Source organism: Phytophthora infestans, genomic scaffold (genome assembly GCF_000142945.1).
Source record: "Phytophthora infestans T30-4 supercont1.8 genomic scaffold, whole genome shotgun sequence".
Classification (NCBI taxonomy): Eukaryota; Oomycota; class Peronosporomycetes; order Peronosporales; family Peronosporaceae; genus Phytophthora; species Phytophthora infestans.
Window position 1 is genome coordinate 1,341,741 of NW_003303751.1, and position 27,431 is coordinate 1,369,171.

Genomic DNA, 27,431 nt, shown 5'->3' on the forward strand with positions numbered 1-27,431 from the left:
GCTAAGTACTACTCAGGGCTCGCGGTTGATGGGACAGGAATCAATGGTATATGGTAAATTTAATATACCACCCATCGTTCCTCAGAATAAGGAATAAACCGCAAGAATGTATAGTTGAACGTTTTTCATTACCACCATGGAGAATGTCATTAACAGCAGCTACTGCTACAGCGCTACTCACTCCTACCGCATACTTAGTAGTAGACGTAGTCCTCATCCTGATTGTTTGTCGCCGCCTCTCCCGCCTCTTCGACAGGGACGATCTTGTCCAGGAAATTGAGCATGTCGTTGGAGCTGTTCTTTTGATTGAGGACGATGTGTACCAGATTCTCCACACGCTCAGGGGCCAAGCGGTTCCGCAGTGTTAAGTGGATATATTTATTGGCTGAGAAGTACCTCTCCGCCGCCGCGCTCGAGCAAACAACGTTGAATCCGACTTCAGCTACAGACTTTAGCAGAGGAAACGAGCCCAAGCCGTACCAAAAGTCAGTGACAGCAACTTTACCCTTTTTTAGCAGACCCATTTTGCGTAACCCCTTAATCGAAATTACGAGACCTTGGTAGCTTCAGTGCCTACAGTAATTAGTATATCGTCACAATTAGTCTGACTTCGTGGTCAGACTAATTCATGTAACTAAGGAATCTGTTGATTTAAAAATAGTCTGTCTTCACAAGGTTCATTATTAGCCTGTCATAAATGGGCTTGGCTTGGGTTAGCGGTTTGAATCCTGCCCGTTCATACACATGACCCGAGTTTAAATCCCCGTGTGTGGTGATTTAGCGGCACCAGTGTCAAGGCATTAAGAGCCGGTGAGATGAATTTCTTTCTTTCATACAAATGCGGGTGGGATGGGTGTCACTAAATGAACACTCGGTTTTAGCTATTTTTGTACCAGCTCTTTCTTTCTTTCCCAACTCGAGTACCCATTTCTTTCTTTCTTTCCCAATTCAACTTCCCATTTATTTCTTTGGATATACAGTATGCAAAGTGATAGTATGGATAGAAGGCTCTTTTTGCGGGAGAGACTTGTATTTACGAACGCCACTCGTGTATAGCAGACCGATAGAGGCAGTTTAATCATTTCCCAAACTGCAGAGGATGGGCAAGGACACGGGCGGCCCTGCAAAGTGTGGTGGCTGTGGTGGCAATGTCCGAGAAGTCCATCGTTGCCCAGATTGTGATGTCTCTATGCATCCGTTCTGTGGAACACCAGTCGGTCCTCACGGATTTGGTCAAACTATAAGATGTCCAAGCTGTACGACGAGACGCGATATCGCTGTCGAGGTATTACCACACAAACCGCAACAACTACAGCACAAAACTAAGTTACTGTCGCCATCGCCTATCATCGCTGCATTTGCGCGTGCTAAAAGGATTCAAAATGCCGCCCCAGCACCAAATGCATATTGTATTGACAACAGAGCGCGAGATCAAGTCCAAGCAGTAGATCAGTCTGTGCAATCCAGCGTCGGTACAAACGTCGTTCCGGTAATAAGATCGTCGGAAGAAGGTTCATGGACAGCGCGCTTTTTAAGTCGCCCTTCAGCTCAAGTTGCTACAAACATTACTCAGAGGAGAAAGGTGTTACGCTGGATGAAGCCACTGAGGAACGACACGGCGATAAACTTCTCTTCTCTAAATCTGTAGACAGCTTTCCTGCGATCTTCAAGTCAGCAACGCGTCGAGCTAACCTAGCAAAAGCTGCAGACTGGTGGCGTAAAAGAGCGAGGTATCTTAAAGCTGCGCGTGGTACGACGTCACCTTCGGGGCGTAGAGACGGTGATCGACATCGTGTTAACCGTAAATGCATTCAAGGTAGAGGACGGCGACCAAGTGCATGGGTTACATGGCTGTATCCGGTGCTTCTGGAGGAGTTTGATCGATTAAGGAAGAGTCGCTTAAAAATTGACGCACCACTTCTGCGCCAGGTTGCCCTCAAGCAGTTTCAAGCTCCATCAGCGCCCTATTCAGCTTTCTATAAAGATGCAAGTGGTGTGCCAGAATTACAACGAGGTGGATGCAAGTTTTCATGGAGAAGCACGAGATAGTACTTCGCGCTCACATGGGTAAGCGACAAGTAAGCCCCGAAAAGCAAGATCAAATTGAACGAGATGTGGCGGTACATCTAGGTCGCCTGAAGCGCGACTTTGAAAGCGGTCGCCTCGATAATGTGCCGTGGAGAACATCGATGAGACGCATTTTGTTATCGATTTCGATAATGGGAGAACTCTCGCTTTTGTTGGACAGAAGCAAGTCAAATACGCTGACGTAGCTTCAGGTGGACAAGGCATGACTATGGTTGTTCGTTTATCGGGGGGTGCGAGTGGATATATCCACCCTCCGATGACGATTTTTACAAATGCAGATCGAAGTTATCCGATTCGTGGTGTGGACGATAATGTCGAAGGCGTCTGTTATCGAACAGGACCAAAGGGGTGGATGGACAAGAAATTGTTCAGGGAGTACCTGCAAGAACCAAAAGCTATTCGAGCTGACACGCATGGTCGAACCAAAACGATCTTTCTGGATAATTGCTCAGGACATTTAGCGGAAAGTGAGTGTAAAGAGGAGCTTCAACGGATAAATGCGAGACTGTCCTACCTACCAGCGAACTCAACTGATCTATGTCAGCCAGCTGATTCATTCGTTATTGCCAAAATTAAGGATGCCTGGGCGCGCATGTGGAACAACAAGAAAATTAAACTGATAGAAGATAAAGCGTGGCAAAATCAGGTAAGGAAAGACGGCAGCTACTCTGGGAAGTTGAAAAACCCGGGCAAAAAGTTTTTCTTGGAGCTTGCAGCTACTGCAGTAAGAGAGGTGAACCAACAGCGTGACGAGAATGGAATTAGCCATGCACGAAAGGTCATGATGCGCTGTGGTCTGTCACTTAGTGTCGACGGGACATGGTCAATCAAGCAGCTTTTTCCACACTTACAAGAGATCGTGAAGAAGTACCCACATGAATTTGCGGGTGTCGCCGACGAGAAGGGAGCAGATCATTCTAGTGATGAATGCGAGGATCATGAAGCATGAAGTAGAGAGAACGTCGTAGTGCCAGTTGTGGTCATGAATGATGAAGGTACTGAGGCCCTAATGTAGATATTGATACACATTTCGTAGACCAATTTTGCGTTCACAATTAGCATGCCTTCAAAATTAGTCTGTGTCATTTGATGACAGACTATATGTTGTAAGCGCATCAACCCCCCCCCCTTACAAGAATTAGTCTGGGTCAGACTAATTACTGTAGCCATTGTAGTAAGCTCCACTACTACTAATTCATAGTGAACGTGTTGAAGTAAGCATCTCCGATGTGATGATGACTAGTGAATATAATTGTGCTATTTCATATAGACAAATCGTATATAACTGGACTGGTTGGTGGAGAGTAACTCCCCTCCAGAACACCAGACTCTATAATTCATCACTTCTCCTTATACTAAGTCCGACACAAGCGTCTTCTCCTTTTACCAAGTCCAACACAAGCGTCTTCTCCTTCTACACTCAAGACTTCCTCTCCACTATGGCCGCCTAGACCACTCTACTTTTGTCCTCCCTCCGTACTTGTGACGGGGTCACACAGCACCTTGCGCTAGAGGAAGTTATCTTCCGAGAGTATACAAACTCTCAGTGAACGGCAGCTCACATGTCCCCTCTATATTTAAAGAGAGCGAAGTGACCTAAATAAGGTAGATTGTAAACTGAGTATATTTATAGGTAGGTTAAGTTTGGGTTTAATACAAAATATAAGCTACCTATAGAAATGCAATGTCGTTTGACCGTTGGCTCTGAACGATCTTGGTACCCTGTACCAAATATCCCGGAGTATGACGTGTCATACACCTGAAGTGTGAAGTGTCACACTTCATGTAACCAGGGTACACTTAGGGCTACGTGCCCCGTTACATCCTCCCCCACTTAGGTTCTGTTTACCGACCAATCAGAATGAAGAGGTGTTCGTCAAAAACTCTCATTCTCAAAGTCGAAAACTATTGACTTGGCCGCGCGAGCGCGGCGGAGGCTCACTTTAACAGTTAGAGCCTCGAGCAGCAACCTGTGCGCTCTTCGTCTAGGTCTCCAATTCGACCGGTACCATGCCTCGTGGCACTGCAGAGAGCGGTGCTTAGACACGCTCCAAGGCTGCGACCGGTAAGGCGCAAGTCAAGAGCACTAAGCCTCACGGCAAAGGCTCGGCACTCAAGGAGGCTACTCAGGTGGCCTCCGAGGCGATCGGTTCCTCGGGTGACGCGGCTGTGGCCAAGCGAACAAGCAATCGCCGCAGTCCGTCGCCCTCGTCTTCAGACAATCGTCCGAGCCCTCGGTTCGTGGAACGTGAGTTCAACTCGGGCAGTGAGGACGATGCCGAGTCCGAGAGCATTCACGATGCTCCTGCGGGCTCTGTAGGAGGACACAGCCCAGTGCCCAGTGAGCACAAAGATGACAGCGTGCAGTCGCTCGCTAGTGATCAAGGTGATCACAGTCCCAGAACGTATGTGCGCTCCGTGGGTCCGGCCGTCAAGGCTAAGGGCGCTCCCAAAGCCGGTGGCGATGAGGAAGAGAATCCTCGCAAACGTCTCTCGCTTGCCGAGGGTCTTGCGCGTGCTAAGGCCTCTAAAGCCGAAGGCGCCCAGCCCTCAAAGAAGCGTACAGCCTGTAAGTCTCCACTCCGCGAGGAGAAGGAGACTCGACACTCCTATCAGAGTATCTTCGACTCCTCGGATGAAGAGGAGGAGAAGGAGGAAGAAGAGGAGGAGGATGAGGAGGGCGCTATCGTTGAGCCCCGGGAGGTCTCGAATGACCTCGACCAGCAGCAGGAGGATTTCCAAGCTGTCCAGCGTGTGCGTGGGGGCTCGGTGGAGACACCCGTCAGTCAGGGAGCTGCCATCAGCTCAAGAGGGTATTGGCCTCCCGAGGAGAGCTCTGGGGCTGACCTCTTCTTAGAGATTCTCGTCGCTCCTCGTGGCCTTGTGGGCGGCTACACCTCTAGGGGCATCTATGAACGAGCCCTTGCTCAGAAAGAACAGCTGTTCGCTGACAACTTGGAGGCTGCTCGGTGTGTGTTTCTCGCGCCACACCGCATTCCCCTTAAGGACTTCACGACTTGTCGTAAGAAGCCCGAGACCCGGGTGGTCTCTATCCTCTTTGGGGATAATCCTGGGTTATGCCCGAGAGCTGTCCCACGTGGCGTTCTTGTGAAGACATGTTCTGGGCATGGGTGGGGACTCTTAAGTACTCCCACGGAGTTACGGGAGCTCCATGAAGATCAGCTGCTGTCCCGCATATTGGACCAGCGTGATCTTCGTGTGAGGTTTGCCCACTTGATCAGCAAGCGCATGCTGCCAAGGGACATCCTGAAGCGCGCGGCTTCTAGCGCTCACGATGAGCGCGGGTACGGAATGTATTCATCGTCCGTACCCCGTTCGGGCAAGAAGCCCCGGACTACTTATGGAGCTGCCGCCGCTTCTGTTCCCAGATTGCGACAGCCTTCGGGCAGTCAATCAGGAGCCGTTCAATCGGCTCCCACGAGTTCTCGGAGTGAGCATAACCCCTCCACCTCACGAGGAGCTGTCACTTACCGCGACGCCGTTGCTCCTGGAGGATCCGCTCCACGTGGAAGCGGACCTCTCCATTCCGGTCAAGCAGGGGCGGAGGTGCCCTCGTACGAGTACGAGTACTCGGCTCCTCCCGAAAGCCACTCTCGTCTGAGTGCTCCGACTGCGGGTCCGACACAGGGCCCTGAGGTTGACCGCCTCCGTCAACGTGTCCTCGTGCTTGAGATTGCACTTGGCCTTGGGACTGGCGGTAATGCTGCCGCCCAGGCCGGGAATTAGGGCGAGCTCGCTCGTCTTGCGGGCCGCCTGGACCTGGTGGAGCGAGAGGTCGCGAGCCTGCACCTGCGGGTGGATCGCCGGGCCTCTTCGTCCGATCTGGACGAGGCCTTTCGCATGATCCGACGGATCGAGGCTTTGTTGCCACGTCTGGAGCCGCCTGCGGCACACTCCCGAACGTACGCGTATGGTGCGTACCCAGCGTACTCGGCGTATGGCGCCGGGGTCCGTTCGTATGGAGCCCCTCCGGCGTACGGTCTTGACCGCAGCCTTGCCGTCCCGACCGAGGCTTGGGTGCCTGCTCCGACGTCGTCGTCGACGACTGTGACCGGCCCTCGCTTCGAGGAGCTGGGTCAAGGGGGGTCTGCGAGTCAGCAACCCCCTGCGGGTCAAAGTACCGCTTAAGACGTCCAACATAGAACGTCGGGCGCGTCGTCATTGACTTTGGAAGGTCGAAGGTGTACGACGCACCATGTCTGGCCAGGACTGCAAAAGGTCCGATGAAGCGGTGCTTCAGCTTGTTGCTGCCGACAGAGCTGACAGTGTCAAGGGGTAGGCTCCTCGTGTCTAGCAACACTAAGTCCTCAACCTCAAATGTACTTAAGTTTCCTCTCCCATGTTTGTCTGAGTACTCCTTTTGTTTATCTTGGGCCGCTGTCATGGCATCGCGGACCCTGCTCACAATGCTCAGCTTGGTATCCATTAAGAATTCCACCTGTTTTCGCAGCGAAACTGGTCTCGCATCCGATACCTGGGAGATAAGGGCTTTCCGAGACTCTCCCCCACTTAGAATAGAGGAGTCAGTGTCTCCTCGAAGAGTGAGAGGCACTCTGTGGTGGCGGAAGCCGTTCAAGTAGAACGGCGTGAGCCCCGTGGACGCGTGCACAGCGCTGTTGAGCGCAAACGCAACAGCTGGAAGCTGCGTCGACCACGTACGTGGTGCTGCCGCGCACACACTGCACAGAGTGTCCTCGAGCACTCGATTGACGTGCTCTGTTTGGCCGTCTGTCTGCGGGTGGTCCGCAGTAGACATCTGCAGACGAGTTCCCAGTAAAGGGAACAGCGTTTTCCAAAACGCAGCAGTGAACCGCGGGTGTCGGTCCGAGACAATTGTCTCCGGGAGACCGTGATAGCTGAACACGCCATCGACGAGCAACCTTGCGGTTTGTTCGCCCGTAACAGTGACGGGAACTGGAGCAAGATGTACCATCTTGCTCAGCCGACACACGAACATCAAAATTCCGGTGTTGCCGTGTCCGTCGGTGGGAAGCCCAAAGATGAAGTCAAGACTCATCGACTTCCAACAGTCAGCCGGTACGGGCAGGCTATGAGTGGAGCCGAAGAATGCCCTGCGGGTTTGACCCGCTGACATGTTTCGCATGTCTTTACGTACCGGGCGACCCACTTGTACATGTAGGTCCACCAGAAGGACTGAGAGACCGACAAAAAGGTTTTTTCGCGGCCCAAGTGGCTGCTGGAGGGCGTGTCATGCGCCTCCGCGAGGATATCGAACTTCAGATCCTCGTCGTTGGGTACGACCACCCGTGGAGGATCAGTGGGCTCCACCCGGTAATAGAGGAGACCCTCTTTAAACTTATATCGGTGGAGCCGTGAGCGCTGTCGCGACGAGAGTCAGTCAAACTTCGCGCTCGTTCCGGCCATAAGGAACTTGACGATAGGCGCGACAGCCTCATCGTCCCGATACGCCATGCGTATCCGATCATATAGATCCGTTGTCACCCGCGTGATGTGGGCCAACTCATAGTCAGGACGCCGAGAGAGGGCGTCCGCAAGCACGTTGAGCTTGCCCGGCTTGTATTCGACGCGGAAGTTGTATTCCGCGAAGAAGGACAGCCACCTCGCCATCCTTTGGGAGAGGTGAAGCAAGCTAGTCGCCGTCCTCAAGGAGGCGTGGTCTGTGTAGATCACAAAGGGCCCAGAGCCCAGAAGGTGAACACGAAACTTCACAAGGGCATAAATCATTGCCAGAAGCTCCTTGTCGTGGACAGGGTAGTTCCGCTCGGCGGCTTTGAGTTGCCTGGACTGGAACGAGATGACTCGTTCGTGTCCAGCCGTGTCGGCCTGCAGCAATGCACATTCGATGGCGTAATCGGAGGCATCGCAGACGACGCTAAACGGCTTCGTCTCGTCCGGCAGGGCCAGGACAGGGGCCTCTTGGAGACTGGCCTTGATGCTGTCAAAAGCATCCTGGTGCTCCTGCTCCCAGCGCCAGTCGACGTCCTTCTGAAGAAGGCTCGACAAGGGCTTAGCGAAGCCCGCGTACCCTGCGATGTACTTGTGAAGGTAGTTGGCCAAGCCCAACCACTTTCGAAGATCCTTCTGGGATCGAGGCGTCGGCCATGCTGCTATGGTCTTGACCTTGTCTGGGTCAGCCCGAACGCCCACATTGCTTACGAAGCAACCGAGTACTTTAATCTCTAATGACGTGAAAACGCACTTGTCGATATTGGCGTAGAGCTTGTTCGCTCGCATTACGTCCAACACTCGACGGAGGTATCCTAGATGCACCTCCATGGCCGTCTTGCCTCCCTCGACACGGCTATGGACGAATATGTCGTCGAAGTACGTCTGTACGAAGGTACGCAAAGGGCGGAACTATTGCGTCACCAGGCGATTGAACGTCGCCGGGGCGTTAGACAAGCCCTGCGGCATGACGAGCCACTCCCAAAGCATGCCGCTTGGAGTGCTTACCGCGGTGAGCGGGATGTCGCTCTCTCGCATCAGGATTTGGTAGTATCCGTCTACCAAATCCAGCGCACTGTACAGTACGGTCCCGGCCATGTTGTTCAACAACACATCCTTTCGTGGGATTGGTGTTTGGGCCGGCTCCGTTGCGTTGTTCAGCTTGTTATAAGCGTGAACCAGACGCCACTTTCCGCTCGGCTTCCGAACGCAGAAAGTCGGCATCGAGTGCGGAGATTTCGACTCCCGCACCATGCCTGCCTTCGCTTTCGCGGCGAAGAAGGCATCAATGACCTCGCACTGTTCGCGCGGGAGAGGCCATTTTGCCTCGTGACACTATATTTTGTGCCGGGCACGAGATCAATCTCGTGCCGTACGCCTCGATCCGGTTGGAGTTGGGTCGGTGGGTGTTTGTTCACCACGTCCGCATGCTCCTTCACCAAAGGATACACCGGATCCTTGGGGCTCTTAAGAATCTCAGAACCCAAGCGCGCCTGACGCTGCTTGTTCAGGTCTTTCACGACGTTCTTGTCCAAAACAGAGGAGGCGTTCAGCTCCTCCCGAGTGGTCTCAGGTCTCATGAGTACCATCTCAGCAATCTCTCCAGCCTTGAGGTTGGTCAGGAAAGCCTCAGTCTTAATTTCCTCGTGGTGCAGTATCTCTGCAACCTCTGGCAACGGTTCCAAGTGGACACCAGATGCCTTGACGGGCAAACCGGTCTCGCCATCGAAGATGTGATAACACTCTTCCACTGGCCTTGTCGGAGGAGCCCGGGCCCTGGACTCCGAGTCGCTTGAAGCGACGTCGATCTGAACGAAGTTCGGATCCAACTTGAGGCGGCGGCGGCGTCGTTGACGACGGCGACTGTGACGGGGAGCATGTCTAGGGATGTCGTCGCTACGACACCCGAGGCACTCGTGGCCTCGTGTGGTACTGTGGTACCCACACAGGAAGCGTGTTCGACGCCTTCCTCTTCAGTTAAGGTCTGGGCGACCGCGTGTGGCACTGTGTTACCCACACAGGAAGCGTATCCGACGTCTTCCTCTTCAGTTAAGGTCTGGGCGACCGTGAGTGGAACTCTGCTACCCACTCTGAACACGCTGTTCTCAGTGTTCGTGACAGCCGCAGCTGTCTGCGGAACTAAGTTACCCGCCTGTGGACCTAAGTTACCCACTTGGCCAGCGCCTCGTCTAGGCGTTGCCACCATAAAAACATCTTCGGAGTCGTCATATACGTCGACGACTCCCAAGCACCTGCCAAATGCTTTGGTACCCTGGCAGCCCTTGCGGGTGCCCCGGGTCCTGACAGAGGTGGGAATATGAGTCACCAATGCTCTGTCGGACTGCGCAGGGCGGCTGGCACCGATTGCCTTGCCTCGCCAGTAGATCCAGGGCTCGTGCTTCTCAAGCCAGGGAATGCTCAGGATCATATCATATGGATTCATAATGAGAACAGTGAACTGTTCGAGGCTGTCAAAGTCTTCAAACTTGACGGCCAGATCCACTTGGACGTTGGGGACAGTGACGACCTTCCCGTCGGCCAGTCGCACTGACACCGTCCCGTTGCCCTTGCTGTCTCTCAAAGCATCGGACAACTTGTTGTTGTTGCGAGCAGCCGTCTGGCGGCGTGCGAAATTCTTCGACGCCCCAGAGTCAATCAAGATTCTAAAGGGATGATCGTATCCCCGTACACATCCGTGTGCTACGAGCAACCCGCCGCTGCTCTTCGCCGATTCGAGAGTGCGAAGACTCTCAGGGGCTAAGTCCCCGTGGTACGCGCCACCCGCGCACCCATCACGAAGACTTATTTTCTTTCCCAGTAGGGCGCCCCGCCCCTACTGGTTCCCAGCGTTCCCCTGTCCCCGGAATCCTGGCTTCTGCCAGCGACCCTTGAGGACGGGCTTGGGGAAGGACCGTCTGCGGAGTCTTCCGCAGGACAGTCGCGCTTGAAGTGGTACATCTTCCCGCAGCCGAAGCAGCGGATGTCACGCTGTTCGGCAGACCCGAGCTCCATGGGAACTGGTCCGTTGGGGCTTGTTCGGCCGGGAGCCGGCAAGGAACTCCCAGGCCATGCTGAGGCCGGCGTACCCGCCTGGCGATGGCTGTACTCTTCTTGAAGAGCCACTTGAATCGCCTCTTCAAGAGTGCTTGACTGCACCCGGAACAGCTGAGTGCGTGCGGGGCCCACTCGAAGGCCGTCCATGAACACAGTCATCTTGACGTGTTCGTTGAGTGGGTTTCCCACTAGGGACGCCGTGAGCATCCGTATCTCTTGCACATACTCGTGCAGTCGCGCCTCCCTTGCTTACACGAGAGGAAGCGCGAACGCTGGCGGTACTCGTAGCTCGCCGGGAGGAACGCGGCTCGGAGCTGCTCGCACAGCTGAGCCCAGGATGTGAAACATCCAGGGGATGTTGCTTCCCGTGTGTACATTCAACTCTTAGCACGGCCGCTAAGGTTGGAGAGTGCAAAAGCAACACGCAGTTGCTCGGTCGAGATCAGAGCCGCGTCCATCGCGAGCTCTACTTCTCGGACCCAGAAGTGAAGGTTCTTGCCTTCCTTCCCTTCATACGGCTTAGCCTTCAGCCGTATTGGCTTCAGGTGAGGCGAATTTGCTTCCGCCGCCGGAGCCTGCAGGTTCTCCCGCACATGCGCGATGAGGCCCTGCTCGTACGCGTCGAATGCATTGACGCGCTCGAGCTGCTCAGCCGGTGTTGACACCACCAGGCTCTGCAGGGCCTCCATCCCGAAGATGCCTGCCATCTTCCGAACCGACTCGAACTGAGAGTCGTTCATATGAAAAAGTCGTTCCTATCCATGGCAACGAACTTCGGAGAGGTTCAGGTAGTCTACCCGCGGTGGCGTGGATTGACTACTAGTGCTACCAAGTGTGACAAGGTCACACAGCACCTTGCGCTAGAGAAAGTTATCTTCCGAGAGTATACAAACTCTCAGTGAACGGCAGTTCACAGGTCCCCTCTTTATTTAAAGAGAGCGAAGTGACCCAAATAAGGTAGATTGTAAACTGAGTATATTTATAGGTAGGTTAAGCTTGGGTTTAATACAAACTATAAGCTACCTATAGAAATGCAATGTCGTTTGACCGTTGGCTCTGAACGATCTTGGTACCCTGTACCAAATATCCCGGAGTATAACGTGTCATACACCTGAAGTGTGATGTGTCACACTTCATGTAGCCAGGGTACACTTAGGGCTACGTACCCCGTTACAGTACTGTACTGCCCTATTTATCCCGGTCACCAAAGCTTGGACGAACTTTGAGACACAAAGTTACCCCTTTCCCTACATAAAACCCATATCAACATTTAGATATAAGGGGTAAGAACGGGCGTAGATTCCGATTTTGATGTCCGTTTTTACGTATAATTAAGGCTTCCTATTCATTTTAGCCGTTTACAAAGTCATCTTTTTATTGCAGAATTGTTTGCAATTTTGAGACTGCCACGTGCACCAAATCAGCGAGTCTATTGGTCAAATCAAGATAACATGTGGCGATTTAAGTCTGAATAGAAAAGTTACCGCAATTTGGCGATTGTTAATCGGATTATAATCGTGTTATAATAAACTTGCGTATGGAATATACAATCGGTAAAAAACGGGCAAGCGAAAACTCATTCAGAGTCACTTCCTTCGTCATCTTCTGCACACTCACTGTCTTGGTCGTCCCCTTCGTCCTCTGACACAAGATCGTACTGATCAGCTAGCTCCATGTATCTTGTTTCATACTTTTGAGCGTGTGTATACGCTTTAGTCCATGTGCTCGACGTGAGCGACGCAAATCCGTCGATAATTTTGTTTTTCAACTCGTCCATGTTGGACGCCGTGGTAATCATCATCGTGCTTGCGCTTTAAGTTGGACTGCCAAACTTCTTTGGATTCTGGTATCAATTCGCCTACAATTCCATTTCTTTCTCGACGAATGACCCCAGCAGCTACAATACAAAACCTGTACCACATTTATTAGCAAAATTTCATAATAACTATTAATGTTTTTTTTAAACACACTTACCTGGGCCCGCGACCACTTTTGGAGTACCTTACCTTGTCCTTATCAACCCACGACAGTTGGGCCGTGTGGTTGAGATTGCAAAATGTTTCGTCGAGATATACTTCAGGACGTACCGGATATTCTTTTCTGTTGAGGTTGGATATTTTTTCTTTAAATACTGCGTTCGGAACGCCACATTTGCCGTAGATTCTGCCACGATATTGCGTGACTTGCCCTTCACAAAGCGCATCCCCATCCTCCACAAAACACGGCGAAGGGAACGAACAGAAATGTTGATGTTGTGCTCTTCCTTTAGGCGCTTCACTAACTTTGGGGCTGCAACAGGCTTGCCACTTGAGTTCAGTTCAGACACGAGTTCACGTACGAGCGGCTGTATGCTTTCACCGAACGTTCGAGGCCTACCAAATGGTTTTGAACCTTTCATCTGTCATAAATCATATTACGACCAGTGAAATTGTTAAGTATAAATAATAACAGAAACGCCACAAACCACCACTCACCGACGCAAACTTCTGGTCGTGGTTCTTCTCCCAATGGCTCCATATCGCTGAAATCGTGCCCGTCGCGAAGCCCAAACTCTCGTGAACGTGATCCCTTACATCCCCCTTCCACAGCTGTGGCGAAGCAGCCTTTTTCCTCGGATGTATTCGTACGTCTTTACCACCAAATATTTTTCAGCTGCAGTTAATTTCTTACCGGCGACCATTTGCTCAATAATGCTCCGCTGTCGAGCCTATGAAGCTAGGAAATGCATATTTAGACTCAAGGCTGTCGAATGCAGTTTCCTAGAGCTAATTCGAGTGACCGAGTATCGAGAAATACGCATCTATATTTAGGTCACATATATTACTGTTTTCCGTCCAAGCCTTTATGGCCGGGATAATAACAACTCTGCGCAAATCATCACTTCAACAGCATGCAGGTGACATGCTATATCTAGGTTGACCTACATTTTGGATCTGGATGTGAGGCTATATTTAGGGAGAGCCGATACCGGCATCCTCCGCTTTTTACTGACAAGCATGTTTGGGTACAAAACAAGGGTAAAAAAGGTGATGTTTGCCGCGCGTTGTGAATCACGAGAAAGTGCATTGATTATTCGAGCAGCTCGTCAATGGTGTCGTGCTCGTCAGCTACCATGCCGATTTTACCATCTACAAGACTAAAGCTAGCTGAAAGCTGCTGCAAATTTGTCAAGGTCTTCAGGGCTGATTTGGCCCTGACGAGTCTTAGCTCGCATCGAAAGCCTGTGCCGCGCCTTAAAATGTTTCATCCAGGACCACGAAGCTTTAAAATCGGCAACCTCGTACGAATTAGCAACATCTATAGCTTTAAAATGCAACATCACGGAGGGAATAGGTACTTTCTCCCCCCGCAACTCGTTCACCCAGGCTACCAACTCCTCCTCAGCCTCGGCGGTGAGGGCAGTACCTGTGCTGAGCTGCCGAGCTGCCGAGCCTTCTTCTTGGCTCGTCCTCGAGCCGTCTTGCACGCTAATTCGATACTTTGCGCTTATCGCGCTACTGATACAACAGCTTGCGTCGCTGCTCTTGCGCAAACGCATCTAGATCACTATAGAAAGCTACCATAACAGCATTGATGTTGCCGCACTGCCGCCAGGCATCGAGCGCTGCTAGCTTTTCGGCTGCAGTAACAGAGGCGCGGTGGCGCCCCGGTGGCATCTTGAGAAGTGAGTGGCGCACAGCCGATTTATGTTTTCCCGTCCCCATTTTATGTGTTGTCAGTTACGAGTGAGGGACTGCGGTAGCGGTATTTGATTGGCTAAAATCGTTTGTCAGTAATAAGCGACCGTCAGTAAAAGAACGGAGGCCATCACCTCCCGTTGAAAGTTTAGGAAGCCTCCACGTAAATTTCCACTCAGCCAGTCGCACAATTAAATTAAATCAGTACGAAGCGCAACTTTTTCCGGCGAATTTCACTTTTGTTTTTGCAATTGTTTGGTCACTTCTGTTCGCACCTGTGCAATTGAAGGCGTAATGTTCGATGATGCATTCACCGCTGATGCCCCTCTACTGCAGCCCTTTATTCACAACGCCGCCATGCGTCCGCTCCTCCAGTTCGCCGCGTCCAAAGAATTTTCCTCCGTTTCTCCATCCTGTGGCAATAACTTCACGAAAGGCGTCAAGGTCTCGCCCGATGGCTTGTGCATGCTCACCAACAGCGACGACCACCTCCTGCGTCTCTTTGAAGTGAACAACACGTCGGACAGCAGCAGCATATTGCAGGCCAAAGAGGGCGGTGCAGTGTACGACTACGAGTGGTACCCGTTCATGTCGTCAGCGGATCCTAACTCGTGCATCTTCGTAAGCACCAGTCGAGACCAACCCGTGCATCTGTGGGACGCCTACACGGGCGAACTCCGAGCTTCCTATCGAGCTTTCGACCATATGGACGAGCTGGCGAGCGCTCAGAGTCTGGCCTTTAATTCCACAGGCACCAAGCTCTTTGCCGGCTTCGACCGGATGATTCGATTCTTCGATCTTTCGCAGCCCAGTAGGGACTTCAGAGCGAGGCCACTCAGCAAGACTCGACGCTCACGTAAAGGCCAACGGGGACTGATTAGTACGCTGCACTTTAATCCGGACCACTCTAAAATCTATGCTGCTGGGTCGTATGCGGGCACTACGTGTGTGTACACGGAAGATGAAGGAGAAGAGCTACTGGCACTACGTGACCATGACGGACGGGGGATTTCTCAAGTGAGATTTTCTCCATGCGGAAGGTTCCTGTTCACGGCTGCACGACGCGATGCGCGTATCCATTGCTGGGATATTCGTGCTACGAACGAGATTCTCCACACGTTCAACCGAGTGGCGGACACGAACCTGCGAGTGGAATTCGATCTGCACTGTGGCGGCAGATATTTAGCTACGGGTAGTCGAACAGGTCGCGTGATGTTGTATGACGTGCTGACCGGTGCCCTCTTGGATGAAAGTATTAATTTGCCAGACTGTGCGAATGGAGTGTCGTTCTTTCCGGACCCGACGAGAGCAAAGCTAGCAGTTTCCAGTGGTCAGAGGCACTATGGCTTGCCTGATGACATGCAGGAGGAGGATGAGGTCGTCACCAATGGAATGGATGTGGACATGAAGATTGTAGCGAGCTCAAAAGTGCGCAATGTGCTGCAAGTGTTTGACTTCCAAATGCCTCAAAGTGAACAAGTTAAGTAGTAAAACAAGTACACTTGCACTTCGAATTATTTTTTTTAGCATGTGGCAATTAGCGAGTGCGACTCATGCCTCCAAAGCTCTTGTCTTCCCTTTTTTCTCTTTCCTCACCTTGCCGTTTCCTATCGTTATCGCGTCTAGGTTGCGGAGCTGAGGGCTCCAATCTGCCTCTCCATCCAGTGGCACTTGGCTGTGGGGCTTCACTTTCCTCCTCCCTCTGTACTGCCTCCCTCTCTTCTTTAAGTCGCTGTTCCTGCCGCCTCTTCTGTACTTGTTCAAATATATTCTGTTGCTTCTTTTCGATCTTCTTCATCTTTTTAGCAGCTTTCTTTGTCTTCTTCTCCGCTCTCTTTCTCTTTTTTCTCTCCTTGTGCGTCTCCTCGGGAGCTGCAAACACGTCCACACCCTTGTGCAGATCAAAGTCGGACGCTAACTCTTTGCCTTCGTAGGCGTGACCAGGCAGGCCGCGCTGCTTCTTTTCTTCCTCGTCCTCCGAGTCGCTGTCTTCCTGCAGCTCCTTGGGCAGTTTGTATTTAAGCACGTGATCCACACGCAGCACGCGCTCCAGCAGCTTGAAGCCATTCAAATTGTCCACCGCCAGGATGGTACTGCGTTGGTCCTCGAACTTGATGAAGACGAAGCCCTTGGACTTTCCGGTCTTTCCATCGCGCACCAGGTGGATGTCCTCAATCTCGCCAAATTGGCTCAACACGCACAGCACGTCGCCTTCCGACAGCTCAAAGGGCAGGCCACCGACAAAGACCCATGCAGATTCGCTGTACTTCTGGTGCCACGATCCCGATAGAGGCACATTCAGCTCCAGCTCGCGCTCATTTAACCGCTGGATCTCCGCCACCACGTTCATTTCAATTTGTCGAGTTCAACAATCGAAAAATTCGAAGAAATTGCATTTATTCTCGTTGATAGTTTATTTTTAGTTGACGGAAATGGAAGTTGAGGCGAAGGAGAATGCATCAGCTGCGACGCCGTGCGGCTTGAGCTCTGGGGATTCAGCAACGGTTGTAGACGGATGTACGTATTGCGCAGATAATGGACTATTTTCTGGCAATGCGATAACGTCTGAGTCGACTGAGGGGACGCTGCAAACTACGACGAAGGTGGTGTTTCTAACCGTGAACGACGTCTACGAGCTTTTTCCAGACGTTAATGGTGTCGGTGGGATCGCTGAGCTTGCAACCATGCTGAAATCAATTAAGAAAAGAATTGCACACGATGCGCACGTTATTGTTACACTGAACGGCGACTTCTTGTGGCGCTCGGAGCTCGATCGCAAGGACAAAGGGTGCGTCACAAACTTTAATATGGTCACTGGGTGGAGACTAACCGCAGTTTGTTTCAGATCCGTTATGGTTGACATACTAAACAATATTGGCATCAAGTACGCAGTGGTAGGAAACCATGAGTTTGACTTTGGAGCGGAGCATTTGCGCGACCTGCTCGCTGGCGCTAAATTCACGTGCTTCGGATCGAACGTCCGAGCTAGTAGCAGCAGGGAGTTGTATCCTGGTCTGGTAGATACTCACATTATCCCTCTGAGCAATGGGATTAAACTCGGGATGTTTGGTGTGGTGACGACGGTCACTGGGAAGGACCCGTTTGCAGGTCCTAGTGTCGTCTTCGATGACGAGCGACCACATGCGCAGCGATGTGTCGAACACCTTCAGGCTCAAGGAGTCAATGCAATTGTAGCACTCACACATTTCAAGGTAGCGGGTGATATACGGCTTGCAATGCAGGTGCCGGGCATTAATCTCATTCTGGGAGGGCATGACCACTTTCCGGTGACCTGTGTTGCTGGAGTCGACACGCTCATCCACAAGTCAGGAATGGATGCGCTATGGCTGGGCGCTGTGGAGGTGACTTTGACCACACTGACAGCATCTCATAGTCCAGATCAAGTCGCAAATGTTCAAGTGGGTTTTCAATGGCAAATGTTGCTGAATCGCGGATATCACGCCCATCCGGCTTGCCTCGCTATCCTAAACAAGTATATTAGTGATGTGGAGCAGGAAGAGCTGGCAAAAGGAAAGCTCGAGCCATTAGGAACTGCTCTAACCGCCTTGGATGGGCGCCGTATCACGTGCCGTACGCAGGAAAGCAACATGGGAAACCTCGTGGCGGATGCACTGCGAGAAGGACTGGAGGCAGACGTCGGACTCGTGAATGCAGGGTACATTAAAGGTGATAAGCTGAATGACCCTGGGCTTATAATCACGAGGAAATGGCTGGAGAAGTACTTGCCGCTGATGAAGCCAAGTGTGGTCGTGGAAGTGTCCTTGCGAGAGCTGAAGAACGCACTTACCTACTGGTTACGCCGATACCCTGCTATGAGCTCATCGCAGCCTCATTTTTCCGGTATTCGTATCATCTACGACGTCACAAAAGCGACAACTCCAGTTATATCGTCCATTCGGTTATGTAAGGAAAACTACGAAGCTAGAGATGAAGCATCAGCAAGCGCGAGAGGTGAAGAAAGCGAAGAGCAAGAGGAGGAAGAGATGGACCGCTTGGTTAGCGTCGGAGTGCCTTTAGTTAGTAGCTTGGACGGCTGGCATTTCTTCGATAGTGCTCGTCAACTGCGATCGGGCCCACTTGTGCGCGATCTGGTGGAGAAGTTTGTCATTCAACGCCGCCAGGTCGACTATCCTCCGAAAGAAGACCGGCTTCGTGTCATTGAGCCTGCCTTGCCACAGCAGATGGCTCATAAAGCATCAGCGCTGTGAATTCGAACAGTGTACTTCGAAGTACTAAAGCAAGGATTGGCTGCATCGAAGGCAGAATCCGTGGGCCGTCGCGTACTCGTGTGGACTTCTGGCTTTCTGGAATTTAAATCGTGATACGTGCTATGTGTGTGGCACGGAGATCGCATCTTATCACACTGTCGAAGGATAAACTTTCGTTACCTTTTATTTACCTCTGCCCCCAAAACTTTATGAGCACATATCAAGCGCTGACTATCATGTCGACGCCGTCTCCAGTCTATCTCCAAGCATTTTTACGAAGCGATGATCCTTGCCGTGGGTGATCTGCAAGATACGCTGCGCCTCAGCCAGGTATTCCGCTGATTTTTGCTTGCTATCCTCTGCTCCTGTTCCTGCTTGTGCCTGCTGGCCATACAGGTCGCCCAGGGTAAACACATGCAGCCCCGTCATCGGATGGTTGGGGTTGTAGACACGTCGATAGAACTCCAGCATGCGCTCCCCGTATCCAATGGCTTCCTCCACGCTCCCACGCTCCATTTCGGCACTAAAAATCGTTGCTAGCGTCTGCAATCGTGCAACGCTGTGACAGTGAAGAATAGTACTCTGACGGTCTGCCAAGTTCTGTAGTGCATCGATGCATTGCTGCTGCTGTACAGCAAGGTCAGCCTCGCTGGTAACAGCACTGGTGGCATCGCTGACTTCCTTGAGTGCCTGCTCCACCTCTTGTTGGCGCTCCTCTGTCCACCGCTCTTGCGGAACACCATCAATATCTGCATCGAGATAAGCATCCAAACTTCCAGGTTCCTGAAGAGGTTGCGAGCAGCGCGGACAGCCGCAAGTAAAATGATATTTGCGTTGCAGACGTTGTTGTCTCTCGCGCCGTGGAAGCGCAATGTCGACTGTTAGATGCACAATAAACTGGTAAGTTCGACCATAGCTTGCGTAGGGTTTTCGACCCAACGTACCGTATGTCTGCGTGATCTCTTCGCCGGACTTGATGGGCTTCATCGCTCGGAACTCCATGTCAAGAGTTTTAGGAACAAACCTACAAGATGTCAACGTCAGCATGTCAAACCCACGAAATATCACTTCAAATATACCGTACGTACGTGACAGCGCAGTTGGGATCACAACTGTGGTTAATCATCGCACCGAGTGGGAAGCAGCCTGCGCCTAGCTCCAACAGCAGCTCGTCGCAAATGGAGAAGTTGTTGTTGCGAAAGCGACTTAACATGCGCGCCATCTCGTCCATCGAGAACGATTCTGCAGCAGCCACGCAAACGTTAAACGTATTCACAGTAGCCACACACCTTCCTCTTGCTATCCTTACCATCCACCAAGTTGATTTTCTGTGCCAGTGCCGCCAGGAGAAGAAGTTCTTGGTCGTCCATGTCCTCTTCGTACCACACGAGCTCTGAAGGCTGCAGTCCTTCGCCACCTTTACGTCTTAAGACGCGTCCCAGTAGCAGGACATCTGACACCTGGTCACTTCGCAGGCCGATTTGCGCCAATTGCGCCATACTCTTGCATTCCCTGCGATGGTCTGGCGCCCAGTCAGCCTGCTGACACGCCTTGGAGCCTGAGCACCAAGCAGCCAGCATGAATAACTTAAAGAGGAGAAATACACAGACGATCGACCGCTGGCGTACAGTAGAAGGCAGTGTGGCAGCGGCCGCAGCGGCTGAGCCGAACACCTGTGGCAAAGCACTTGTGACAGTGCGAGCCCCAGAGCTCGGGCAGCAGCACGGCGGCACTAGCGGAAGCACGAAGAGCCAGATCGCCCGCATTCAGATCAATCTGCGTCTCGACGCGTCGGCCACGGTCCCCTGAGACGTCCTCGGACGCGTCGACAGCGCTGTCGCTCACGATGCGCATCTTGGTGGTCATGAGAAATGGCTACCTTCACGTCGATTTGGATATCTCCAGATTTAGTTGGTGGTCTATCAATTTCCAGAATCAGAATTCAGATTTTGAAGACAGAAATACTCTGTGAGTCGCCGTCAAGTCGAGACTGACACCTTTGTCCAGAATTCGAGCAGTTCTTCGAAGTGGAACAGAGGATGATGCGTCGGCGCGGCAACGTGCTGCAGAACTGGCAATTTACCAGTGGTAACCACCAACGACCTGAGCAGCCGTCAGAACGAAGATTGCTTGAATGGCACCGGTGGACGACAGGAGAGGCGGGAATATTCCCAACAAAGACGATGATTTGGTAACAAATAATTACTACACGGTTACACCTACGAGACGACAAGAGGCGCTCCCGTTAATGCTGGTTTCTCCGACGCTTCACAACTCAGTAAATTTGCTCTGCGCCTAGATGGGCTTGTGCGTTATCGATATCTAAGACTTCGCAGATGACGGAGAACAGTGGCATCTAAACGAGTCAAGTGCAAGTACTGTACAGCTTGATACTAAAGAAGAATAGCTAATGTAAGGCGGCGTGACTTGCATGGAACCAAGGGCACTATCTGGGGCAAGGCCTTTCTGTTGAGACGGTGGCTTATCGCTCCATATCAACTGGAAGGTAGACACGTGGTCAGATGGGTCACATGCAGCAGGCCAAGCTCGTCTTTTGTCGCAACCAACCACTGCACTGCCGAATCTCAAGTACGCGGTGCTGCTCCTGATACGTTGGGGTCTCTGGTCAGTGGCTCAAATGGCTCTAAGCTCCGTTCACAAACCTCCGAGAAGACGAAAACTTCCGCACAAGACCTCTCATCCAGCTCTTACCTTGAAGTGATGGACTCAACAATATTGATGACGCTAGAAACGTCCCTGTGCTTTACTTGACGACGCCGAAGCCGATCTCCCAATCCTGGTGCAGGCACAACTCGGTGTTTCTATGCACCGGCTCATGTGTCTGCATCTTTGCCATCGTCGATATCCTCGACATGAGCACGATGTGGGATGAACAAGATGACAATCAAGTCGAAGACGACGACGAACGTCTGGCTGTAGTCGTGGAGCAGTGATGCACTTTTGCTTTCGCCTGCAATGGAGCTACCGGTATTGTTGACGAACTTGCTCATTTTATGTACACCACACTAAAATGTGCGCCACACGAAATGCTTCTTCCTTATTTGACAATTCTCTGGCGGAAGCCTCGTCCGCCCTCACAACAGTCGGCCCCGTGCGCCGTCGGCCTGCGACCTGCAGCGGGCATATTCTACTGAAACGCGGAAAACTATCATCTACGCAACCCCATATCTGTCCCAGGCGACTCCCGCGGCTTGTTCTCCTTTCTGGCCGCCGCAAGACAGAGGTAAGAAATCTGTAATTTACTGAGGGGGGCGTTCCCGCCCTCACGATTCTGGGGCCGCCAAACATCCAAAAGCTCTGAAATCAGGCCAACCTGGCCAGATGATCCCCGGAAAGCTGTCTTGGCAGCTTTTTGGGTTCATTTTACATGTTTGGAAGTGTCTCGTCAGGCCCGGTCAAAATATATTACCACTAGTGTGGTAATTTATTTTTTGGATCGGACGAGGAAGGAGTTATTGGTGTCATAGCAGGGAATATATGTTGCCAAGGGAACCAGGAAACTAACTGATGCTTTTGTGCTTGCTTTTTGTCGCGCTAGAGCCGAGGCCTTCCGGGCTAGTCTTTTCCTCACGGCTCAAGAGAGATTTCGCAGCTCAGAAGACCTTCAGTGAACCCAGACAATTGCCGCTACTGGAGAAGAGAACACGGCGGCTACTGAGAGCCGGCTCAGCAGACAATTTGATTAGCTCATGTCCGTTCCGCAGCAATCTATGCCCCCTGTTTCTCAGTATGCACCCAAGCCGGCAGTAGCTGATTCCACGTCCACCACTACAACCACACCTGCAAGCAACGTACGTTTTACACTTCTGACTGCTCGGATTAAGCGTGAGATGCGATCTTAATAGTGTTTTTGGGTAAACAGGCCATGAGTACTGGCACTTCCGCAGCCCCAGGGTCGCAAGCAGCGTCTACTACGAGCTCGAGCGCCATAACTGCAACAAGCACAAGCACCGCTACGCCTACCCCTGCTACTGTGGCCCCAACAGGGGGCGGGCCAGGAGCTACTACAGCGGATTGGAGAGATAAAGACGCCGATCGAGGCGCCAGACAGCAAATTGCGCGGATCATGTACGTAATTGTTGCGGTAGTTGAGTTGGATTTTGGTCGACTGAACGCTGGCCACTTACTTGCCTTACAGCTTGACGTTGATAATGAAGAGCGCGAACCGACCGACTTCTGCGAATTACAATCCCCGAGAGATCGCAAGGAGACTGGAGCACACGCTGTACATGGGAGCACCGTCGAAACAGGAGTACAGCAATGTGCAGACGCTGAAGGCGCGACTGCAGCAGGCGTTGGATAACTCGAGGAGGAGGCAAATGCAGCAACAGCAGGCGCGATTACAACAGCAACAGCTTCAAGCGTCGGGGGCAGGTGCCGATGCCGCGCAGCAGCAAGCCCAAGCTCAGCTTCTACAGCAGCGGCAACTCGCAATCCTTCAGCGACAACAACAGCAGCAAATGGCTGCGGCGCTGCACAACCAACGGGCCAATTTCCAGGCTGTTCCGTTCCCTGGAGCGTCAAGTGCAATGAACCAGCAGCCTTCCATTAGTCAGCCGCTGCAGATGCCAGTGGACATGTCACAAATGGCAGTGAAGACCCCTGGATCTATCGCAGCGGTGAGTACAGCCCCAATTACGACGGCTTCTTCGACTGCTAATGGAGCTGCGGTAGCAGGCACCTCAATTCTCGATGAGTTGGAGCGTGAGGCCGATGAAATGGCCAATGGAGTGAATGACCAGCCGTTGTCCATGCCGGAGACCGAGCTACAAGCTGCGACGACGCCCACGGGGACAGTAAACCCCAGTGCTGCCAATTTTGTGAACGTGACGCCCCCAACGGCGTCGCCAACGGTGGTCGGTAGTGCCGGGACAGGATCGTTCAACGCGATTCCATTGAGTATGCCGACTGACATCGGTGTTACAGCCTCGTCTGGAGGCCTGGTTCAGCCAACACCTTCAATGATCAGCGCTGCTTCGGCGGCTGCGACGGGAACCAACATGTACCACGGAATGAACCTGACAGGCCCACAGATTCAACAGATCCAGCAGATTCAGCAAATGCAGCAGCTCAGACGGATGCAGCAGCTTCAGCAGATCCAACAGCAGCAGTTAAACGGCAAAGTCAGCGCTGCTCAACTGCAGACTGGTGCGCCTGTCGTGACGACTCCGACGTCTGCGAACGCGAACGGTGCGAGTCCAGGAATGATCCCGATGAACGACGTGTCTATCGCTCAGAAGCGGGAGGAGCTTAAACGGCGTCTGATCCAGCTCAAGCACGCGCGGACATGCACGAGTGGAGAATGCGCGATCGACTACTGCAGTCGCACAAAGGCGCTGCTGTCCCACGTGTCGCGATGTGCCAATGCGCAGTGTACGACACTCGGCTGCAAGTCGACACGACAGCTGCTGTCGCACTTCCGCAAGTGCCGCAATCTGCAGTGTGACGTGTGTAGCGCTATTCGACCTCCGATGAACGAGAACGAGCAGCAGTTGGTGCTTCGACGGCAGCAGGAGCGGCTGTGTATGCTACGTCATGCCAGCACGTGTACAGCGCAGCAGTGTATCCTCCCGTGTTGCGCCGGCATGAAAGTTCTGTGGAAACACATCTGCGAGTGCCACCAACGTCAATGCCGAACGGACCACTGCATCTCGTCCCGTTACGTGCTTTCGCACTTCAAGCAGTGCAACAAGATGATTTGTGAGGTGTGCGGTCCTGTGCGCAAGGCCATCAAGGTGGTTGACTCCTGCAGAGGAAACTTTACGCAGCTCCAGCTAGCAGCGAGCCAATGTCCGGAAGGTGTGCGTGGCCTCATCAAGATTATGAACACGACCACAGCTGCAGGTTCGACACCTACTCCGCAGACAGCGGCGGGGGGTGACGCGGCTGTAAACGTCAAGACTGAAGGAGCGTCTGCGTCGGCTAGCCAGTCCAAGTCTACAAAGGAGACGACTGTGCTGGAGGAGATGAAGAAAAAGCCCCTGAAACTTCAAACCGAGAAGGAGAAAAAGCTGCGACGCAAGGAACAGGCGAAGATCGCGAAGGCTCGTGCCCAGGCAAAGGCAGCAGCGGCCGCGGCGGCTGCGCTTACGAGGCCTGTTGCTGCAGTGGCTCAACCTATCATCCACAACGGTCTTGTTGTTCGTGGCACCCAGGCGGAGCTTCGTGGCGACCACGTGTCGCATCAAGACATCTCGTTCCTGGACTCGATGTCGGGAGGTCAGCTGGATGAACACATCCGCTCGCTAAGGTTCAACTTCTGCGGCCACATTACGATCACCGAGCTGAAGAACCGACTGATGCCGCTGCTCCAGAAGCTGATGGACAGCGAGTACGGCTGGACGTTCAATAATCCAGTGGATCCTGTGCAGTGGAACATCCCCGACTACTTCGATATCATCAAGTGCCCGATGGACCTCGGTACGATCAAGAAGCGACTGGAAGCGGAGCACTACAACAGCGTGGAAGCGTTCGCTGGCGACGTACGACTGGTCTTTGAGAACTGCATCGCGTATAACAGCAGCACAAACAAGTTCAACATTGCGGCAAAGCAGCTACTGGCCTCGTTTAACAAGTCGTTGGCGTCGCTGAAGAATCAGCTGGAGAAGCAGCTCTTTAAGCGCTGCGAGCAACGTCGCGAGGAGATGTGTCAGCTGTGTGGTGGAGACTCGTTCAAGTTCGCACCCTGCATGCTCTTCTGTAGCGGTCCGTGTGCCGGTCGCATTCGTAGACATACGCACTACTACAGCGACCCTCGTGGAGAGCACCATTGGTGCTCGAGTTGCTACAAGCAGATGAAGGATGGTCCGATCGACCTGTCGCTCTTGCCCCAGCTGTCCAGTGCGGCTACGGAGGTGGCTCCTCCTCCTGGAGCGATCCCATTCGACGGCGTGTTGAAGAAATCGTCGCTGGTGAAGCGCAAGAACAGCGAGGTGGCCGAAGAACCGTGGGTGGAGTGCGACTCGTGCAAGTTGTGGTATCACCAGATTTGCGCGCTGTTCAACGAGCGCAACCACGCGATTTCTGGTGAGCAGGAGCCGTTCGTGTGCCCGATTTGCGTCAAGAAGCAACGCATTGCGGGCGTGAAGCCGTCGATGGACAACGGACTCAAGGCCAAGCGACTTCCCATCACACGTATGGCCAAGTTGATCGAGACGCGTGTGATGGAGGCCATCGAACAGGCAGGCAAGGACGAGGCTGTGCGCATGGGGAACATGGGCAATTCGGACAGCATCGGCTTCTCGAACGGCGTCAAGGAGTCTAGATCTGACACGCAGTATGGAATCACGATCCGCGAGGTGCTCAGTATTGATAAACAAGTCCAGGTGAAGCCCAGGATGGGCAAGTTGCTGGCAGGGAAGTATGAGAAGGCCAAGAAGGGTGATACCGTAGCAGCTGCAGGCCAGACGAAGTCACTGAAAAGACCCAGAGCGACGTCTGCTGCAGACAAGAAGGCCGCGTCGGCGTCAGCGTCTCTGTCATTGCAGCTGACGTATCGCTCGCGATGTATCTGCGTCTTCCAAGAACTGGATGGTGTCGACGTTCTCATCTTCACGCTGTACGTACAGGAATATGGACCCGACGCGCTGTCGCCCAACGCTGGACGTGTGTACGTGTCGTATCTGGACTCGGTCAATTACTTCCAGCCCAAGAAACTACGCACATTGATGCACCAGCAAGTGATGCTTGGCTTCCTTGAGGACTGCAAGAACCGCGGCTTCCACACGTGCCATATCTGGTCCTGTCCGCCGCTGAAAGGTGACGACTACATTTTCTTCTGCAAGCCAGAGAACCAGAAGATCCCAAAGTCGGCGCGACTGCGTGGATGGTACCAGAAGCTGCTGCAGCAAGCCAAACACGACGGACTGGTGGTCAACATTTCGAACTTGTACGCTGAATACTACATGAAGAAGAAAGCAGCCCACGAACTGCCCTACTTCGAGGGGGATTACTGGCCGCGACTAGCGGAAGATCTGATCAAGCAACTGGAAGAGAAAGACCACGGTAACCGAGCGAAGACCGGTGCTCCAGACGCGAGTCCTAGTGGGGCGAAGACGCCTGCGAATGGCTCCAAGACTCCCATCTCTCGATCTCCGTCGCCTGGTGAGGTCAACAATGAAAACGGCGCGGTGGATGGCGCAGAGGCCAAGCCGGTGTCGTCGAAGAAAGGAGCGATGACGCCGAGCTCTAAGAGCAAGAGCAAGCGCAGCAAGAAGAGCACGGCCACGGAACCGTCTGTGACGCGGAGCAGTGCGTCGAAGGCTCGCTCCAAGAAAAGCGAGAAGTCGTCGCGCTCCACGAGCAGCTCGAAGAACGTGGTCAACAACGACCCGCTCATGCAGAAGCTGAAAGGCATTCTGGAGCCTCAGAAGGAGGATTTCTTCGTCGTGGACTTGTATCCCAAGTGCCACAAGTGCGCAGTTCCTATCGTGCAGGACGGATATTGGGAGTTGAAGACGATCCCTCCACCTGCTTCGGTCAATAATCTACTGGAGGCTGCTAAGAAGTCGCGCTCGTCGTCATCCAGCTCGCGTAACTCGCCACCGCGTCACTATCGCTACTTTTACTGCAAATCGTGCTACGAGACCAACAAGACGCAGCTACTGCATCGTGTGGAGGTGTCTGGGAACTGCGCAAAGCGTGCGAAGGAGCTGAGTGAGCGTATCTTGCCGCTCAACGAGAAGGCGGCAGCGGCTGAGCTGGCGGAGCTGGATCTGCAAGAGATCAAGTTCGAAGCAGTTCTTGCGTTTGTCGATCCAAATGAAGACGCGGAAGACGAGACGAAGGTCAAGCAGGAAGGTGCAGAGGTGGAGAAGAAGAAACAAGCTGAAGTGAAGCCGGAAAAGGAGATCGGCAGTGAAGAGAAGGACGCTGAAGCTGGTGGCTCTGGCACAAAGCTAGCCGCTGGCGACAA

General features: G+C 52.8%; 6 protein-coding genes across 6 annotated transcripts; 4 read left to right on the plus strand and 2 right to left on the minus strand.

Annotated features, from left to right (window-relative positions):
• Positions 1–14,529: 14,529 nt before the first annotated feature.
• PITG_06350 (uncharacterized protein) lies at positions 14,530–15,526 on the plus strand (the record flags this gene model as incomplete). The annotated part of the gene is made up of 2 exons (XM_002998438.1): positions 14,530–15,284; positions 15,521–15,526. The coding sequence occupies 2 exons, from the start codon at positions 14,562–14,564 to the stop codon at positions 15,524–15,526; spliced, it is 729 nt and encodes a 242-aa protein (XP_002998484.1).
• A 278-nt stretch (positions 15,527–15,804) lies between these two features.
• PITG_06351 (U2 snRNP component IST3) lies at positions 15,805–16,617 on the minus strand (the record flags this gene model as incomplete). The annotated part of the gene is made up of 2 exons (XM_002998439.1): positions 15,805–16,038; positions 16,150–16,617. The coding sequence occupies 2 exons, from the start codon at positions 16,615–16,617 to the stop codon at positions 15,805–15,807; spliced, it is 702 nt and encodes a 233-aa protein (XP_002998485.1).
• A 334-nt stretch (positions 16,618–16,951) lies between these two features.
• Positions 16,952–18,496, plus strand: PITG_06352 (uncharacterized protein; the record flags this gene model as incomplete). The annotated part of the gene is made up of 3 exons (XM_002998440.1): positions 16,952–17,055; positions 17,113–18,134; positions 18,255–18,496. The coding sequence occupies 3 exons, from the start codon at positions 16,952–16,954 to the stop codon at positions 18,494–18,496; spliced, it is 1,368 nt and encodes a 455-aa protein (XP_002998486.1).
• A 147-nt stretch (positions 18,497–18,643) lies between these two features.
• PITG_06353 (uncharacterized protein) lies at positions 18,644–20,350 on the minus strand (the record flags this gene model as incomplete). Its single annotated transcript, XM_002998441.1, has 6 exons — positions 18,644–19,117; positions 19,196–19,374; positions 19,441–19,520; positions 19,585–19,738; positions 19,806–20,054; positions 20,125–20,350. The coding sequence occupies 6 exons, from the start codon at positions 20,348–20,350 to the stop codon at positions 18,731–18,733; spliced, it is 1,275 nt and encodes a 424-aa protein (XP_002998487.1).
• Positions 20,351–22,668: 2,318 nt separating this feature from the next.
• On the plus strand, positions 22,669–24,422 carry PITG_06354 (uncharacterized protein; the record flags this gene model as incomplete). The annotated part of the gene is made up of 3 exons (XM_002998442.1): positions 22,669–23,140; positions 23,183–24,361; positions 24,418–24,422. 3 exons carry the CDS (start codon positions 22,669–22,671, stop codon positions 24,420–24,422), a joined length of 1,656 nt encoding a protein of 551 aa, XP_002998488.1.
• Positions 24,423–24,483: 61 nt separating this feature from the next.
• On the plus strand, positions 24,484–27,352 carry PITG_06355 (uncharacterized protein; the record flags this gene model as incomplete). The annotated part of the gene is made up of 3 exons (XM_002998443.1): positions 24,484–26,620; positions 26,690–27,245; positions 27,313–27,352. 3 exons carry the CDS (start codon positions 24,484–24,486, stop codon positions 27,350–27,352), a joined length of 2,733 nt encoding a protein of 910 aa, XP_002998489.1.
• Positions 27,353–27,431: the final 79 nt, after the last annotated feature.